This window comes from Nansenia antarctica (assembly GCF_963989245.1).
Source record: "Nansenia antarctica genome assembly, chromosome: 6".
NCBI lineage: Eukaryota > Metazoa > Chordata > Actinopteri > Argentiniformes > Microstomatidae > Nansenia > Nansenia antarctica.
Window position 1 is genome coordinate 35,683,439 of NC_137676.1, and position 17,500 is coordinate 35,700,938.

The 17,500-nt window shown below is 52.0% G+C and overlaps 1 protein-coding gene across 1 annotated transcript in view; it reads left to right on the forward strand.

Annotated features, from left to right (window-relative positions):
* Nucleotides 1-17,500, forward strand: part of LOC308160461 (helicase ARIP4-like) — a gene marked incomplete at both ends in the record, with an annotated part of 82,821 nt that overhangs the window by 60,293 nt on the left and 5,028 nt on the right. The window contains 8 exons of the mRNA XM_080534374.1: nucleotides 701-1,018; nucleotides 7,347-7,689; nucleotides 10,639-10,816; nucleotides 11,173-11,412; nucleotides 12,508-12,626; nucleotides 13,256-13,374; nucleotides 14,474-14,573; nucleotides 14,863-15,068. Coding sequence (XP_080390500.1) covers nucleotides 701-1,018; nucleotides 7,347-7,689; nucleotides 10,639-10,816; nucleotides 11,173-11,412; nucleotides 12,508-12,626; nucleotides 13,256-13,374; nucleotides 14,474-14,573; nucleotides 14,863-15,068 — 1,623 coding nt within the window. The remainder of the gene's footprint in view (nucleotides 1-700; nucleotides 1,019-7,346; nucleotides 7,690-10,638; nucleotides 10,817-11,172; nucleotides 11,413-12,507; nucleotides 12,627-13,255; nucleotides 13,375-14,473; nucleotides 14,574-14,862; nucleotides 15,069-17,500) is intronic.

The following is a 17,500-nucleotide window of genomic DNA, read 5'->3' on the forward strand; positions in this document are numbered from 1 at the left end:
AGAGAGGATGTGAGAGAGAGGGTGTGAGAGAGAGAGGGAGGGGGGGAGAGAGAGAGAGGGAGAGGGAGGGTGAGAGAGAGAGAGAGAGAGAGAGAGAGAGAGAGAGGGTGTGAGAGACAGTTGTGTCATCTGTCTCTAGAACTTCACTCTGGCTCTCCAGAGTCTGAGACACTTGACACAGTGACCTGATACCTCATCTCCCTCTCTCTTTTTTTTCTCTCTCTCCTCTCTCTCTCTCCTCTCTCTCTCTCTCTCTCTCTCTCTCTCTCTCTCTCTCTCTCTCTCTCTCTCTCTCTCTCTCTCTCTCTCTCCTCTCTCTCTCTCCCTCTGTGTGGTAAAGTGACCGCCTCTGGCTGCTCACACGGTATTAAGAGCTTTTTATTTGTACAGTCTGGCTGTGACTGGCCAGGGCAGACTAGTCTGTACGTGCTCTGTTATGCAACTATCTCTCATATCAAGCGTGTGTGTGTGTGTGTGTGTGTGTGTGTGTGGTGTGTGTGTGTGTGTAAGGCCTCTATAAAGTTTGATGTAGATAGATTATAGCCACAGCGTTATTAGCGTGCAACTAAGTGCGGTTGAAAGGCAGTACACTCACTGTGTGTTCTGTTTCAGACATAGCCGCTAATGTTCTCTCTCTCTCTCCCTCCGCCCCCTCTCTCTCCCTCCCCCTCTCCTCCCTCCCTTCCTCCCCCTCTCCCTCCCTCCCTCTCCCCCCCCTCCCGCTCTTCCTCCCCTCTCGTTCCCTCTCCGTCTCTCCCTCCGTCTCTCCCTCCCTCTCCGTCCCTCCCTCCCTACCCCCCTCCCTCCCCTCCCCCCAGGACCACAGCGAGCAGGGCTAAGGTGGTGGAGGACTGGGGTCGTGAGGGGGGGGTGCTGCTGATGGGGTATGAGATGTACCGCCTGCTGTCCCTGAAGAAGAGCTTTGTGGCGGGGAGGAAGAAGAAGAGGAGCAGGAAGACCCCCGGCCCCCCCGTCATCGACCTGGACCAGGAGGACCGGCAGCAGGAGCTCCTCATAGGTGTGTGTGTGTGTGTGTGTGTGTGTGTGTGTGTGTGTGTGTGTGTGTGTGTGTGGGCGTGTCTAACCCGCCTCCCCCTCCAGGTATAGAGAAGGCCCTGTCTAACCCCCCCCCTCCAGGTATAGAGAAGGCCCTGTCTAACCCCCCCCCCTCCTCCTCCAGGTATAGAGAAGGCCTGTCTAACCCTCCCCCCCCTCCTCCAAGTATAGAGAAGGCCCTGTCTAACCCCCCCCCCCTCCTCCAGGTATAGAGAAGGCCCTGTCTAACCCTCCCCCCCCTCCTCCAGGTATAGAGAAGGCCCTGTCTAACCCTCCCCCCCCCTCCTCCAGGTATAGAGAAGGCCCTGTCTAACCCCCCCCCCTCCAGGTATAGAGAAGGCCCTGTCTAACCCCCCCCCCTCCTCCAGGTATAGAGAAGGCCCTGTCTAACCCTCCCCCCCCTCCTCCAGGTATAGAGAAGGCCCTGTCTAACCCCCCCCCCTCCAGGTATAGAGAAGGCCCTGTCTAACCCTCCCCCCCTCCTCCAGGTATAGAGAAGGCCCTGTCTAACCCCCCCCCCCTCCAGGTATAGAGAAGGCCCTGTCTAACCCCCCCCCCCTCCTCCAGGTATAGAGAAGGCCCTGTCTAACCCTCCCCCCCCCTCCTCCAGGTATAGAGAAGGCCCTGTCTAACCCCCCCCCCCTCCAGGTATAGAGAAGGCCCTGTCTAACCCTCCCCCCCTCCTCCAGGTATAGAGAAGGCCCTGTCTAACCCTCCCCCCCTCCAGGTATAGAGAAGGCCCTGTCTAACCCCCCCCTCCTCCTCCAGGTATAGAGAAGGCCCTGTCTAACCCCCCCCTCCTCCAGGTATAGAGAAGGCCCTGTCTAACCCCCCCCCCTCCTCCTCCAGGTATAGAGAAGGCCCTGTCTAACCCCCCCCCCCTTCCTCCAGGTATAGAGAAGGCCCTGTCTAACCCCCCCCCCCCTCCAGGTATAGAGAAGGCCCTGTCTAACCCCCCCCTCCTCCTCCAGGTATAGAGAAGGCCCTGTCTAACCCTCCCCCTCCTCCTCCAGGTATAGAGAAGGCCCTGTCTAACCCCCCCCTCCTCCTCCAGGTATAGAGAAGGCCCTGTCTAACCCCTCCCCCCTCCTCCAGGTATAGAGAAGGCCCTGTCTAACCCCCCCCTCCTCCAGGTATAGAGAAGGCCCTGTCTAACCCCCCCCCCCTCCTCCAGGTATAGAGAAGGCCCTGTCTAACCCCCCCCCCTCCTCCAGGTATAGAGAAGGCCCTGTCTAACCCTCCCCCCCCCTCTTCCAGGTATAGAGAAGGCCCTGTCTAACCCTCCCCCCCTCCTCCAGGTATAGAGAAGGCCCTGTCTAACCCCCCCCCCCTCCTCCAGGTATAGAAAAGGCCCTGTCTAACCCTCCCCCCCCTCCTCCAGGTATAGAGAAGGCCCTGTCTAACCCTCCCCCCCTCCTCCAGGTATAGAGAAGGCCCTGTCTAACCCTCCCCCCTCCTCCAGGTATAGAGAAGGCCCTGTCTAACCCTCCCCCCTCCTCCTCCAGGTATAGAGAAGGCCCTGTCTAACCCTCCCCCCCTCCTCCAGGTATAGAGAAGGCCCTGTCTAACCCTCCCCCCCTCCTCCAGGTATAGAGAAGGCCCTGTCTAACCCCCCCCCCTCCTCCAGGTATAGAAAAGGCCCTGTCTAACCCTCCCCCCCCCTCTTCCAGGTATAGAGAAGGCCCTGTCTAACCCTCCCCCCTCCTCCAGGTATAGAGAAGGCCCTGTCTAACCCTCCCCCCCTCCTCCAGGTATAGAGAAGGCCCTGTCTAACCCCCCCCCCCCCCCTCCAGGTATAGAGAAGGCCCTGTCTAACCCTCCCCCCCCTCCTCCAGGTATAGAGAAGGCCCTGTCTAACCCCCCCCCCTCCTCCTCCTCCAGGTATAGAGAAGGCCCTGTCTAACCCTCCCCCCCTCCTCCAGGTATAGAGAAGGCCCTGTCTAACCCCCCCCCCCCTCCTCCAGGTATAGAGAAGGCCCTGTCTAACCCCCTCCCTCCTCCCGGTATAGAGAAGGCCCTGTCTAACCCCCCCCCCCTCCTCCAGGTATAGAGAAGGCCCTGTCTAACCCTCCCCCCCTCCTCCAGGTATAGAGAAGGCCCTGTCTAACCCTCCCCCCCCTCCTCCAGGTATAGAGAAGGCCCTGTCTAACCCTCCCCCCCTCCTCCAGGTATAGAGAAGGCCCTGTCTAACCCTCCCCCCCTCCTCCTCCAGGTATAGAGAAGGCCCTGTCTAACCCCCTCCCTCCTCCCGGTATAGAGAAGGCCCTGTCTAACCCTCCCCCTCCTCCTCCAGGTATAGAGAAGGCCCTGTCTAACCCTCCCCCTCCTCCTCCAGGTATAGAGAAGGCCCTGTCTAACCCCCCTCCTCCTCCAGGTATAGAGAAGGCCCTGTCTAACCCCTCCCCCTCCTCCAGGTATAGAGAAGGCCCTGTCTAACCCCCCCCCTTCCTCCAGGTATAGAGAAGGCCCTGTCTAACCCCCCCCCCTCCTCCTCCAGGTATAGAGAAGGCCCTGTCTAACCCTCCCCCCCCTCCTCCAGGTATAGAGAAGGCCCTGTCTAACCCCCCCCCTCCTCCTCCAGGTATAGAGAAGGCCCTGTCTAACCCTCCCCCCTCCTCCAGGTATAGAGAAGGCCCTGTCTAACCCCCCCCCTCCTCCTCCAGGTATAGAGAAGGCCCTGTCTAACCCTCCCCCCCCTCCAGGTATAGAGAAGGCCCTGTCTAACCCCCCCCCCCCCTCCAGGTATAGAGAAGGCCCTGTCTAACCCTCCTCCCCTCCTCTAGGTATAGAGAAGGCCCTGTCTAACCCTCCCCCCCCCCATCCTCCAGGTATAGAGAAGGCCCTGTCTAACCCCCCCCCCCCTCCTCCAGGTATAGAGAAGGCCCTGTCTAACCCTCCCCCCTCCTCCTCCAGGTATAGAGAAGGCCCTGTCTAACCCCCCCCCCCCCTCCTCCAGGTATAGAGAAGGCCCTGTCTAACCCTCCCCCCCCTCCTCCAGGTATAGAGAAGGCCCTGTCTAACCCTCCCCCCCCTCCTCCAGGTATAGAGAAGGCCCTGTCTAACCCCCCCCCTCCTCCAGGTATAGAGAAGGCCCTGTCTAACCCCCCCCCCCCCCTCCAGGTATAGAGAAGGCCCTGTCTAACCCTCCCCCCCCCTCCTCCAGGTATAGAGAAGGCCCTGTCTAACCCTCCCCCCCTCCTCCAGGTATAGAGAAGGCCCTGTCTAACCCCCCCCTTCCCTCCAGGTATAGAGAAGGCCCTGTCTAACCCCCCCCCCTCCTCCAGGTATAGAGAAGGCCCTGTCTAACCCCCCCCCCCCTCCAGGTATAGAGAAGGCCCTGTCTAACCCTCCCCCCCTCCTCCAGGTATAGAGAAGGCCCTGTCTAACCCTCCCCCCCCTCCTCCAGGTATAGAGAAGGCCCTGTCTAACCCCCCCCCCCTCCTCCAGGTATAGAGAAGGCCCTGTCTAACCCCCCCCCTCCTCCAGGTATAGAGAAGGCCCTGTCTAACCCTCCCCCTCCTCCTCCAGGTATAGAGAAGGCCCTGTCTAACCCCCCCCCCCTCCTCCAGGTATAGAGAAGGCCCTGTCTAACCCCCCCCTCCTCCTCCAGGTATAGAGAAGGCCCTGTCTAACCCTCCCCCCCTCCTCCAGGTATAGAGAAGGCCCTGTCTAACCCCCCCCTCCTCCAGGTATAGAGAAGGCCCTGTCTAACCCCCCCCCTCCTCCAGGTATAGAGAAGGCCCTGTCTAACCCTCCCCCCCCTCCTCCAGGTATAGAGAAGGCCCTGTCTAACCCCCCCCCCCTCCTCCAGGTATAGAGAAGGCCCTGTCTAACCCCCCCCCCCTCCTCCAGGTATAGAGAAGGCCCTGTCTAACCCCCCCCCCCTCCTCCAGGTATAGAGAAGGCCCTGTCTAACCTCCCCCCCTCCTCCAGGTATAGAGAAGGCCCTGTCTAACCCCCCCCATCCTCCAGGTATAGAGAAGGCCCTGTCTAACCCCCCCCCTCCTCCTCCAGGTATAGAGAAGGCCCTGTCTAACCCCCCCCCTCCTCCTCCAGGTATAGAGAAGGCCCTGTCTAACCCCCCCCCCCTCCTCCTCCAGGTATAGAGAAGGCCCTGTCTAACCCCCCCCCTCCTCCTCCAGGTATAGAGAAGGCCCTGTCTAACCCTCCCCCTCCTCCTCCAGGTATAGAGAAGGCCCTGTCTAACCCCCCCCTCCTCCTCCAGGTATAGAGAAGGCCCTGTCTAACCCTCCCCCCCTCCTCCAGGTATAGAGAAGGCCCTGTCTAACCCTCCCCCCCCCTCCTCCAGGTATAGAGAAGGCCCTGTCTAACCCTCCCCCCCTCCTCCAGGTATAGAGAAGGCCCTGTCTAACCCTCCCCCCCCCTCCTCCAGGTATAGAGAAGGCCCTGTCTAACCCTCCCCCCTCCTCCAGGTATAGAGAAGGCCCTGTCTAACCCCCCCCCCCTCCTCCAGGTATAGAGAAGGCCCTGTCTAACCCCCCCCCTCCTCCTCCAGGTATAGAGAAGGCCCTGTCTAACCCTCCCCCCCTCCTCCAGGTATAGAGAAGGCCCTGTCTAACCCTCCCCCCTCCTCCAGGTATAGAGAAGGCCCTGTCTAACCCCCCCCCCCCTCCTCCAGGTATAGAGAAGGCCCTGTCTAACCCCCCCCCCTCCTCCAGGTATAGAGAAGGCCCTGTCTAACCCTCCCCCCCTCCTCCAGGTATAGAGAAGGCCCTGTCTAACCCTCCTCCAGGTATAGAGAAGGCCCTGTCTAACCCTCCCCCCTCCTCCTCCAGGTATAGAGAAGGCCCTGTCTAACCCCCCCCCCCTCCTCCAGGTATAGAGAAGGCCCTGTCTAACCCTCCCCCCCTCCTCCAGGTATAGAGAAGGCCCTGTCTAACCCTCCCCCCCTCCTCCAGGTATAGAGAAGGCCCTGTCTAACCCTCCCCCCCTCCTCCAGGTATAGAGAAGGCCCTGTCTAACCCTCCCCCCCCTCCTCCAGGTATAGAGAAGGCCCTGTCTAACCCCCCCCTCCTCCTCCAGGTATAGAGAAGGCCCTGTCTAACCCTCCCCCCCCTCCTCCAGGTATAGAGAAGGCCCTGTCTAACCCCCCCCCTCCTCCTCCAGGTATAGAGAAGGCCCTGTCTAACCCTCCCCCCTCCTCCTCCAGGTATAGAGAAGGCCCTGTCTAACCCCCCCCCCCCTCCTCCAGGTATAGAGAAGGCCCTGTCTAACCCTCCCCCCCTCCTCCTCCAGGTATAGAGAAGGCCCTGTCTAACCCCCCCCCCCCTCCTCCAGGTATAGAGAAGGCCCTGTCTAACCCCCCCCCCTCCTCCAGGTATAGAGAAGGCCCTGTCTAACCCTCCCCCCCTCCTCCTCCAGGTATAGAGAAGGCCCTGTCTAACCCTCCCCCCCTCCTCCAGGTATAGAGAAGGCCCTGTCTAACCCTCCTCCAGGTATAGAGAAGGCCCTGTCTAACCCTCCCCCCTCCTCCTCCAGGTATAGAGAAGGCCCTGTCTAACCCCCCCCCCCTCCTCCAGGTATAGAGAAGGCCCTGTCTAACCCTCCCCCCCTCCTCCAGGTATAGAGAAGGCCCTGTCTAACCCCCCCCCCCTCCTCCAGGTATAGAGAAGGCCCTGTCTAACCCCCCCCCCCCTCCTCCTCCAGGTATAGAGAAGGCCCTGTCTAACCCTCCCCCCCCTCCTCCAGGTATAGAGAAGGCCCTGTCTAACCCCCCCCCTCCTCCTCCAGGTATAGAGAAGGCCCTGTCTAACCCCCCCCCCTCCTCCTCCAGGTATAGAGAAGGCCCTGTCTAACCCTCCCCCCCCTCCTCCAGGTATAGAGAAGGCCCTGTCTAACCCCCCCCCTCCTCCTCCAGGTATAGAGAAGGCCCTGTCTAACCCTCCCCCCTCTCCTCCAGGTATAGAGAAGGCCCTGTCTAACCCCCCCCCCTCCTCCAGGTATAGAGAAGGCCCTGTCTAACCCCCCCCCCCTTCCTCCAGGTATAGAGAAGGCCCTGTCTAACCCCCCCCCCCCTCCAGGTATAGAGAAGGCCCTGTCTAACCCTCCCCCCCCTCCTCCAGGTATAGAGAAGGCCCTGTCTAACCCTCCCCCCCTCCTCCAGGTATAGAGAAGGCCCTGTCTAACCCTCCCCCCCTCCTCCAGGTATAGAGAAGGCCCTGTCTAACCCTCCCCCCCTCCTCCAGGTATAGAGAAGGCCCTGTCTAACCCTCCCCCCCTCCTCCAGGTATAGAGAAGGCCCTGTCTAACCCTCCCCCCCCCTCCTCCAGGTATAGAGAAGGCCCTCTCCCGGCCGGGCCCAGACGTAGTGATCTGTGACGAGGGCCACCGCATCAAGAACTGCCACGCCAGCCTCTCCCAGGCTCTGAAGAACATCCACACACGGCGACGCGTGGTTCTGACGGGCTACCCGCTCCAGAACAACCTGGTGGAGTACTGGTGCATGGTGGACTTTGTGCGGCCCGACTTCCTGGGCTCACGGCAGGAGTTCAGCAACATGTTCGAGAGGCCCATCGTGAACGGCCAGTGTGTGGACAGCACCCCCCAGGACATGCGGCTGATGCGGTACCGGACCCACGTACTGCACAGCCTCCTGGAGGGCTTCGTACAGAGGTGAGGGTCCAGTCAGTCAGTCAGCCAGTCAGTCAATTAATCAGTCAGTCAAGGTCTTTGCACATAGATGCGGTTTCGTACAGAAGTGAGGGTCCAGTCAGTCAGTCAGTCAGCCAGTCAGAGTTCGATGCATTTTTAAAATTATATAGACGTTGCGAAATTTCGCAATATGCTACATTTCGCAATACACCCCCAAAAAAAAGAGTGGGACTGCCCACGGATTTCCGGCGCGGGGGAATTTTGAGCAAAAAAATAAATAAATCACATGCTATTTGTTTACATCGTAATTTAAAGAGTCATCTTCAGCAAAGAGACAGTTCCGCCTACCAATGGCATCACATTGCTCAAGCCAACCAACGACTTCTAGCCAATCGGAGGCAGAGTAGTGGGGCGGGCCTTAAGAAGTTTGAATGAGTGTAATGTTAGCTTGTAGAGACGTTCGCTTTTAGCAGCCCGCTATCTCGCTAACTTTAGTAAGAGTCTATTAAAATGGAAGCCAAGTTTCTTAAACCTGGCGAAGACACAGCTATACTAGAACGAGGAGTAAGGAATAAATGGCGCTGGGCATGGATTGAGGAGAGTAGCAGGGTTTTTCCTGCATAGAAAACTATGAGGCGGCCGCCTCCGTCATAGCCGCCTCCAGCTCTCGACATAACTCTGACGGTCGTATTTTCTACAAGCGTTGCACTCGGTGGATTTCTGTCATTTCTAACTGCAATTGCGGGGGGGGGTTGCAATTGCGGCGCTGTTTCACAAATAGGTTAGCTTTCGTTTTTGCTAGCGAAACAGCTGATAGTTGATGTTGACTGCTCAAGGAGAATACATATTTGAAAGTACAGAATGCCTGAGAGCCTTATATTGCATTATATTACATTATATTTTGAATGGTCATCTGGTGCCTGAATATTGTTTTTTCCTTTACATATATAATGACATTTCCACCATAAATTGATGGAGAAAGGGCACAAATTGGTGCATATCAATTCACCAGAATGCAATAAATTAAGTGTTTGATGCTCGTTTAAGGACCCCCAGACAGCCCTGCTTCATGGGTCCCCCCCCCCGATGTCAAACACCACTGGTACCACCTCTGCCTCATTTTGAGCCAGGAAAAACCCTGAGTAGTGACGGGAAGCCTTATGGGACGTGGTGCCAAGAAGGAGAATATAAGTGATAGTGGCTTAATAAGTAATCAGTTTGTTCTTTTAAAGACATGTATATATTTTATTCTGTATTGTTATAGTGATAGTGGCAATCAGTTTGGCCTTTTAAAGACATCTAAATATATTATTTTATTTTGTATTGAGTATAAAACAGTATTATGAATGAATGAATGAATGGTCTTTATTGTCATTAATACAGTACAGGTACCATACAACGAAATGTAGGAGGGGGGGCTCCCCTGGTGCTTGGAAAAAGACTAAAAACACGAGGGCCAAGGGTAAAATAAAAAAGGGAAAAGAGCTGGTTTACATAAATAAAGGCTATGTACACTATCTACTATACTACTATACTATACAATAAAACACTGTGCTGTACTCTATGCTATGCTATAAATATCCTAACTTTTCCTATATCTGAACCTTATGTACACAAGGGTTGTCATATTGCACATAGTATTGTTGCACATTCATTTAAAGTATTAATGCATTTTAACATTGAGACATATATTTTGTATTGACTATAAAATAGTATTAATGCATTTAAACATTGAGACAAGAAGCTGTCTTCTGTACCCGCTCTCCCAATATCTCAAACTGTGACCCCCCTCCCCAAGAAAAAGTTTCAGGCACAGGATTTTTTCCCACTTTAAGCCCTGTGAATGTATATGGTAGGGATGCACCGAACATTCGGCCACCGAATGTATTCGGCCGAATATCGCAAAATAAAGCACATTCGGTATTCGGCCGAATGTGTGAAAACACCGAATGTTTACCACCGAATAGTGGCCGTGTTTTGATGACGCAATACAATTAAATATAACTCTCAACAGGCGCGCGGCGCGAGGCGACGCGCTTTCAAAACTGGCTGCGTTCGTAAATTCACTCAGGAAATCCGATCAGCACTCCTGGAATGCCTCTCGTCCAATCAAATGACTCGGTTTCTCTATGACGTCGGGCCCAGTGTGCGGTCCAGCGCTCTCAGAGCGACTTTACGAACGCAACCTTACACTCATCTAGCTAGTTAGCTTAGCAGTCGTAGCGGAAGAAGCAGAGTTGTTGCCTTGTTGAAAACATATTCAGACTCCCAGCTGTTCTACACGAGTTTATGACATGCAGCTGTATCATGCGGTGGTTTCTATGCAAACCAGAGACTATAAAAACAAAAGATATTAATTCTGAAATAACATGAACTATTATCCTTACACTCAGGTGGACTCAATTCAACTTGTTGAATGACTTGTTGAAGACATTTAGCATTTGACCTAATTTTAAGAGTGACAAAGGGTCTGAATACTTATGTACATGAGGTATTTCTGTATTTACATTTTAATACATTTGCAAATATTAAAAAACGTTTTTACTTAGATTATGGGGTACTGTGTGTGGATTGATGGCAAATCTATTCAAAAATGTGAAAAAAGTGAAGGGGTCTAAATACTTTCTGAAGCCTATGTAGAGACAAATCATGAATATCATTAACTTGAACCCTGGAAAGCAGTAGAGATTAAATCCCACGATAATTAGTTATAATAAGTTATATATAAAAGTTCTTTTTTTTCAATCTCAATTTCTTTCTTTGAGAAGCATGAATAAAAAGCAAAATGTATTTAGTTTATGCAATGATAAAATTAAAAACTGCCGATACACATTCGGTATTCGGTATTCGGCCAAGTGTTTCCTTAAATTCGGCTTCGGCCTCGGCCAAGAATTTTCATTTCGGTGCATCCCTAGTATATGGGTCATGTGTTCTATGTGCTGGTGGTTAAACCGCGGTCCTGGGTTCCAGGCGCGGTCATGACGTGCTGAGGGACCAGCTGCCCTCCAAGGACGAACACGTGATCCTGGTGCGCCTGTCCCCCCTCCAGAGGGCGCTCTACACACAGTTCATGAGCCGCTTCAGGGAGGCAGGCAACTCTGGCTGGCTCAGTCTCAACCCCCTCAAAGCCTTCTCTGTCTGCTGCAAGGTACACACTACCCCGCTGTCTGTTACCATGGCGACACACACACCTCTACACAGCTGTCTGTTACCATGTCGACACACACACACCTCTACACCGCTGTCTGTTACCATGTCGACACACACACACCTCTACACCGCTCTCTGTTACCATGTCGACACACACACACCTCTACACCGCTGTCTGTTACCATGCCGACACACACACCTCTACACCGCTGTCTGTTACCATGCCGACACACACACCTCTACACCACTGTCTGTTACCATGGCGACACACACACCTCTACACCGCTGTCCGTTACCACACACACACACACACACATCCTCTACACCGCTGCCTCTGTGTGTGTGCCTGTACAGATCTGGAACCACCCTGACGTCCTGTACGAGGCCTTACAGAAGGAGAACCTGGCCAGCGAGCAGGACCTGGACCTGGACGACCTCACCTCGGCCGGGCCCGCCCCCCGCCCCGCCCCCTGCCCCGCCCCCTCCAGCCAGAAGGCCAAGGCGGTGGTGGCGGCCGAGAACCACAGCGCCATCGGAGGGCTGAGCCTGAACGTGCTGATGGAGAGGGCCAACCAGGTCTTGACCAACGAATGGGTACGTGTCTGGGAGGGAGGAGGAAGCTAGCCCGCTAGTCTGAGGCTAGGATTATAATTTTTTTATGTAAATGTTTTTTTGAGCATTTCTGCTTAATTGGGATAGAGACGGTGCAGATTGAGAAGTGGGATGGGTGAGAGAGAGCGAGAGGGAGGGACGACATGCAGGATAGGTCGACTCGGCCGGAATCGAACCTTGGGGGACCCTGCGATTACGTGGTGTAAGCTGGCTAGCTAGAAATGAGACCCACTAACCCACCCTCCCTCCCTCCTCGGGCCTCGGGTGAGAGTTCTGTATTCTGATTCCGGAAAAAAAACAGCCTCAGTAGTCGACGTTCTTCCGTCCAGAACTACCTCGTCACCAGAACGTGTTTCCAAAAACCACCTCCGCTGCACTGATTTATAGAGAAGCTTAGAAAAAAACCTCCTGAGTATTTCGATAAAGGGCAGTTTGGATGAGTCAATGAGTTATAATTGTGTTTCTCCGGGTGAGTCATCCTGCCGGGCCGCGCTGTGCTGCTAGTGAACGTGTTCTTTCCCGGAACAATTATCTTGAAGGACCGCGCTGAACTATAATGGACCCTGCCGTGTTTTGTGAAAACATACCGTTTACCTCGACTCGCCTCGGAAATTACCCCACTTACGGGTTTTAACCCGTTCCTCTGTCTCTCTGTCTGTCTCTCTGTCTGTCTGTCTGTCTGTCTGTCTGTCTCTCTGTCTGTCTGCCTGTCTGTCTGTCTGTCTATCTGTCACTCTGTCTGTCTGTCTCTCTGCCTGTCACTCTGTCTGTCTGTCTGTCTGTCACTCTGTCTCTCTGTCTCTCTGTCTGTCTGTCTCTCTGTCTGTCTCTCTGTCTGTCTGTCACTCTGCCTGTCTGTCTGCCTGTCTGTCTGCCTGTCTGTCTGCCTGTCTGTCTGCCTGTCTGTCTGTCTGTCTGTCTGTCTGTCTCGCTGTCTGTCTCTCTGTCTGTCACTCTGTCTCTCTGTCTGTCTGTCTGTCTCTCTGTCTGTCACTCTGTCTGTCTGTCTCGCTGTCTGTCTATCTCTCTGTCTGTCACTGTCTGTCTGTCTGTCTCTCTGTCCCTCTCATCTTGCAGGCGAAGGACATCATGTCTGACTACAAGATGGGGGTCCTGGAGAACTCCGCTAAGATGGTCCTGCTGTTCCACCTCATCGAGGGAAGCGTCAGGAAGGGAGATAAGATCCTGGTGTTCAGGTATACACCACCGCAGAGAGAGAAGCGCTTGAATCGTTTTGAACTCGCTCACTGCCGAAAGAATTCCCGGAACAATCACCACCTAGAGTACCAAGTGTTTTATGTGGTGTTTACCTAGCTACATGGACTAGAAAATGAAGCATCATAATATATGCATTTTGGTGAATAAAGTCAGCCTTGGTACTCTAGAAAGTTTACAATTTTGGGGCGACTTTATTCACCCTCGGCACTGAACGAGTTAACACGACACATGGAGTTTAACTTTTTGTTTTTTTTATTTTATTTTATTTTTATTAGGAATTTACAATAGAATAATTTACGCATCATGACACTAAGTAATGTCCAGAGGATAGCACTTGAAAGCATTATTTAAAACACTTATTTCCAAAGTGGTCCTCGATGGAAACATAAAATGAATAAAACAAAACATCACACATCATGAAACAGCATAAAAACAGCATAAAAAACATGCATCGAACTGTACTGTACATACATCAGAAACACATTGTATTCAAATGTTGCAATACCCGTACCAGTGTCAAACCCATTCAAACGGTTGTTGACATGTTCAAGTGTAAGAAAACAACCGTAAAGTGTAAACCACGCCCCCCTGCCTGTGTGCCCTGCAGCCAGAGTCTATCCACCCTGTCGGTGATCGAGGACTTCCTGGCCAAGAGGCCCATCCCCGCCAGCGGCTCGCGCCGAGATGGACAGAACCAGAAGTGGGTCCGCAACCTCAACTACTACCGTGAGTTGTGTGCCCCTCCCCCGTTCCCGTAGCAACCACCTGTGTGTTTGTGTGTGTGTGCGTGTGTTAATCAGCAGCACACGGTGCAACATTAAGGGACGTTCTGAAATATGTCATATATAAATAATATTCTATAATCTAATATTAGTATATAATAGACATGGCATTCAGAGTAGGGGATGGTGTGAACTCTGTTCATGGTTCTGTTCTACCTGCAACATTCAGTCCGTTGTTGGAGATGACCCTTCTCCCCCTGCTCGCTTTTATATTGACTTATATTGACTACCGCCACCTGCTGGCGACTGTGATATCCTTCTTTTGAAGGTTGTTATAGATAAGGTTGTTATTATAGATAAGGTTGTTGTATGTAATTGTAAGGTTGTAGATAAGGTTGTTATAGATAAGGTTGTTGTAGTACCAGACAACGAAATGCAGTTTAGCATCTAACCAGAAGTAAAATCGTGATATAAATCACCATAGTGCGTTGTGGCCTGGGGTGGTCCAGTGGTCTAGCACTGCAGTCTACATTGCACACATATGCCCATGTCGGCATGGGTTCGAATCCGGCCCATGCCCAGCTGACATGCTCTCTCTCCCTTCTTCTCATACTTTCCTGTCTGTCTTCACTGAATCTGTCCAATAAAATGAAAAATATGAGTGGGACTGCCCCACTCAGAAAAATAACTTTAAAAAATAAAATAAAAATCACCATAGTGATAGGTATAGTATGGTGGGTATGGTAGTTAGAGGTATATACAGTTATGAGCTATGTACAGTTAAGGCAGCTATGTTAAGGTAGCTATGTACAGTTAAGGTAGTTATGTACAGTTATGTACAGTTAAGGTAGCTATGTACAGTTATGTACAGTTAAGGTAGCTATGTACAGTTATGTACAGTTACGGTAGCTATGTACAGTTAAGGTAGCTATGTACAGTTAAGGTAGCTATGTACGGTTAAGGTAGCTATGCACAGTTACGATAGCTATGTACAGTATGGTATGTACAGATGTATAAATAGAGGCTATATCAAAAAGAGGTATGTGCAATGTGCAAAAATATGGTATGCGCAAAGGTAGTATTTGTGAACTGTCTGTTCTCAGGACTGGACGGAAGCACGCCTGCGTCGGAGAGAGAGAGGCTGATCAACCAGTTCAACGACCCGTCAAACACCCAGACCCTGGTCTTCCTGCTGTCTACCAGGTAACACACCTGCGCAGGGACACAGCAGGGACAAACACTCTTATTGTTTATTCAACACACACACACACACACACACACACACACACACACAATACAGTATAATACAACACACACACACACAAACACCCTCCCACACACACACACACACACACATACACACATACATCCACACACAAACCCACACACACATACACACATACATCCACACACACACCCACACACCCACACCCACACGTCACACTCCATCAGCTCCATCACACATCTGGTCTGGTGTCCCGTCCCCTCCCAGGGCCGGCTGTCTGGGGGTGAACCTGATTGGGGCGAACCGCGTGGTGGTGTTCGACGCCTCCTGGAACCCCTGTCACGACGCCCAGGCCGTGTGCCGCGTCTACCGCTACGGCCAGAGGAAACGCTGCCACATCTACCGCCTGGTCTGCGACTTCACCCTGGAGAAGAAGATCTACGACCGGCAGATCTCCAAGCAGGGCATGTCTGGTGAGTCCCTACCCTGTCATAGAGTTAGAAAACTAGAGGCTAGAGGCAGATCTCCAATCAGGGCATGTCTGGTGAGTCCCTACCCTGTCATAGAGTTAGAAAACTAGAGGCTAGAGGCAGATCTCCAAGCAGGGCATGTCTGGTGAGTCCCTACCCTGTCATAGAGTTAGAAAACTAGAGGCTAGAGGCAGATCTCCAAGCAGGGCATGTCTGGTGAGTCACTACCCTGTCATAGAGTTAGAAAACTAGAGGCTAGAGGCCAAAACGGGTCCGGGTGACGACGTCAGGTCTTTCGAACGCCCTCGCTATGCCGACGCTAGCATTCTGGACAGATTCCGGACATTCTGGACATTCCTGAGTAAACTCCACTACCACAGATTAATGCCCGGATCGTGTGCGAGGCGATTCAGGTACATCGGACAAATCTAGCTAGGTAGGTTTCAGTCCATTCTAAAACACTAGCTACTTCGCAATAAATCAGTCCAGAATGCTAGTATCTGCATAGCGAGGGGGCGCTTGAAAGACCTGATGACGTCACCCGGACAGATTTTGGCCTCCCTGACAGTATTTGCCATGACAGCCGCACTCAATAACTACGGTCGCCTTCCATCTTCACTGTACTCCGTTGGTATTGTCTGTACGACCTCAAATGCTTTCTTCAAAATGAAAATAAACTTGACTCTGCCTACCAATATTCCTCTGCCCTCATCCCTCTAAAGGCCGATTTAGACTTCTGCGTGAAATCAACGCCGTAGCCTTGCGTAGTCCCGCGTGGGCCCGCCTTGCCTACGGCGTAGGTTGACGTGCACATCTCCAAAAATGTAAGAACACGTCAGTTTCTACGCAACCGTAAGCTCGGTGATTGGTCCGCTTGGTAGCACATGATTCAGACTCTCTCGTAGACCAAAATGCGGAAGCCATGACAGAAATGTCATTTACCTTTTCTGTAATTACTCATTAATAAAGATTTGAAAAATTATGATAACCATCGTATTATCTTAGTTTAATGTCATTTCAATGTATCATATAACTTTTATTCACAACAAGCATAACAAAAAGATCGCTATTATGCCGCTTTGAGTACACCGTTCCAACGGAGCGCCCTATCCGCTTGTTAAGTCGTGACGTGTTTCCGGGGCCAAAGTTGGCTGAGGCGCTGTCTTCGAAATGGAGAAATAATAATAATAATTAATTATATTTATATAGCGCTTTTCCGAGGCTCAAATACCCTGACAATATGGAGAAAACGGGAAAGTGCTGTGTCCCTTGTTGTATGAATAGATCCGAGTCTAAAAAACGATTAAACTGTCATTCTACCGCTGTAGTTCAGAGGTACTCTGGTGCAGAGAATTTCTGGTTTGAACCCGGAAATGGCTAAACGTCACTTTTGACCTCAGACTTAACAAGCGGATGGAAGCGTCAGGCACAGCCTTCCTGAGCGCGATTCACATTTACGAGATGTACAATCCTGTTTATTTAGAAATAAATGATTAGTTACAGGGAGCCCCATGGCTGTTCGTTGGGTTTAAATGATATTTATGATAGACATATTTAATGTTAAGTTATCTATAAGAACTATGATTGGTCCGCTTGGTAGCGTCACATTCCGACTCTCGTAAATGCGGAAGTCATGACAGAAATGTCATTTACTTTTTCTGTAATTACTTATTAATAAAGATTTGAAAATGTAGGATAGTTTACTGTCATTTCAATGCATTATAGACATTTTCTTTACAACAAGCTTTAAAAAAATAAGTTTTTTGATCGCTATTATGCCGCTATGAGTACACCGACCAACGCGACGCGGTGCGCATAAATTCGACGCAGGAGTATAAATCAGGCTTAAGTCCTCCCCGCTATGTACACCGTTTTTCGACATAGACCTCTGCTGTGTGTTCAATGGGGACAGGTTAGTGCATTTCTGTAGCCTCGTAAACTGGAGTGCTCTGGAGCTGTCTGATTCACTGTCTGGTTCGCTGTCTGAACGCTCTCTCACTAAGTGCACTCACTCCATCCATATACTCCATCCATCCAGCCCAAAGTGCTCTTGTTTTTAGTTTGTCTTTTTAATTGCATTAATCTGCTGCAGCCAGTTTTTTGGGCCATTTTGTTGGCCAATGTTCCTGTTTAGTGGTTTGTGGTGGGTTCCATAATAATAATAATAATAATAATAATAATATCTTGGTTTTATATAGCACCTTTCACGGAAGCCAAGGACGGTTTAAAAAATGTTAACAGAAAAACAGTCAGACAGACAAAACAGCGAGAGAGAGTCAACTCCTACAACCTCTCAACTCCCCTCCTTCTGTTGAACAGCGCGAGAGCTAGCGTGCGTGTGCGCGTGCTGGCCTCTGGAAAGCACCGTAGAGCAGGGTAAAAGCGCACTGAACTCTCTACATGTTTTAACGCGGTAAGTTAACACAGACCTCACC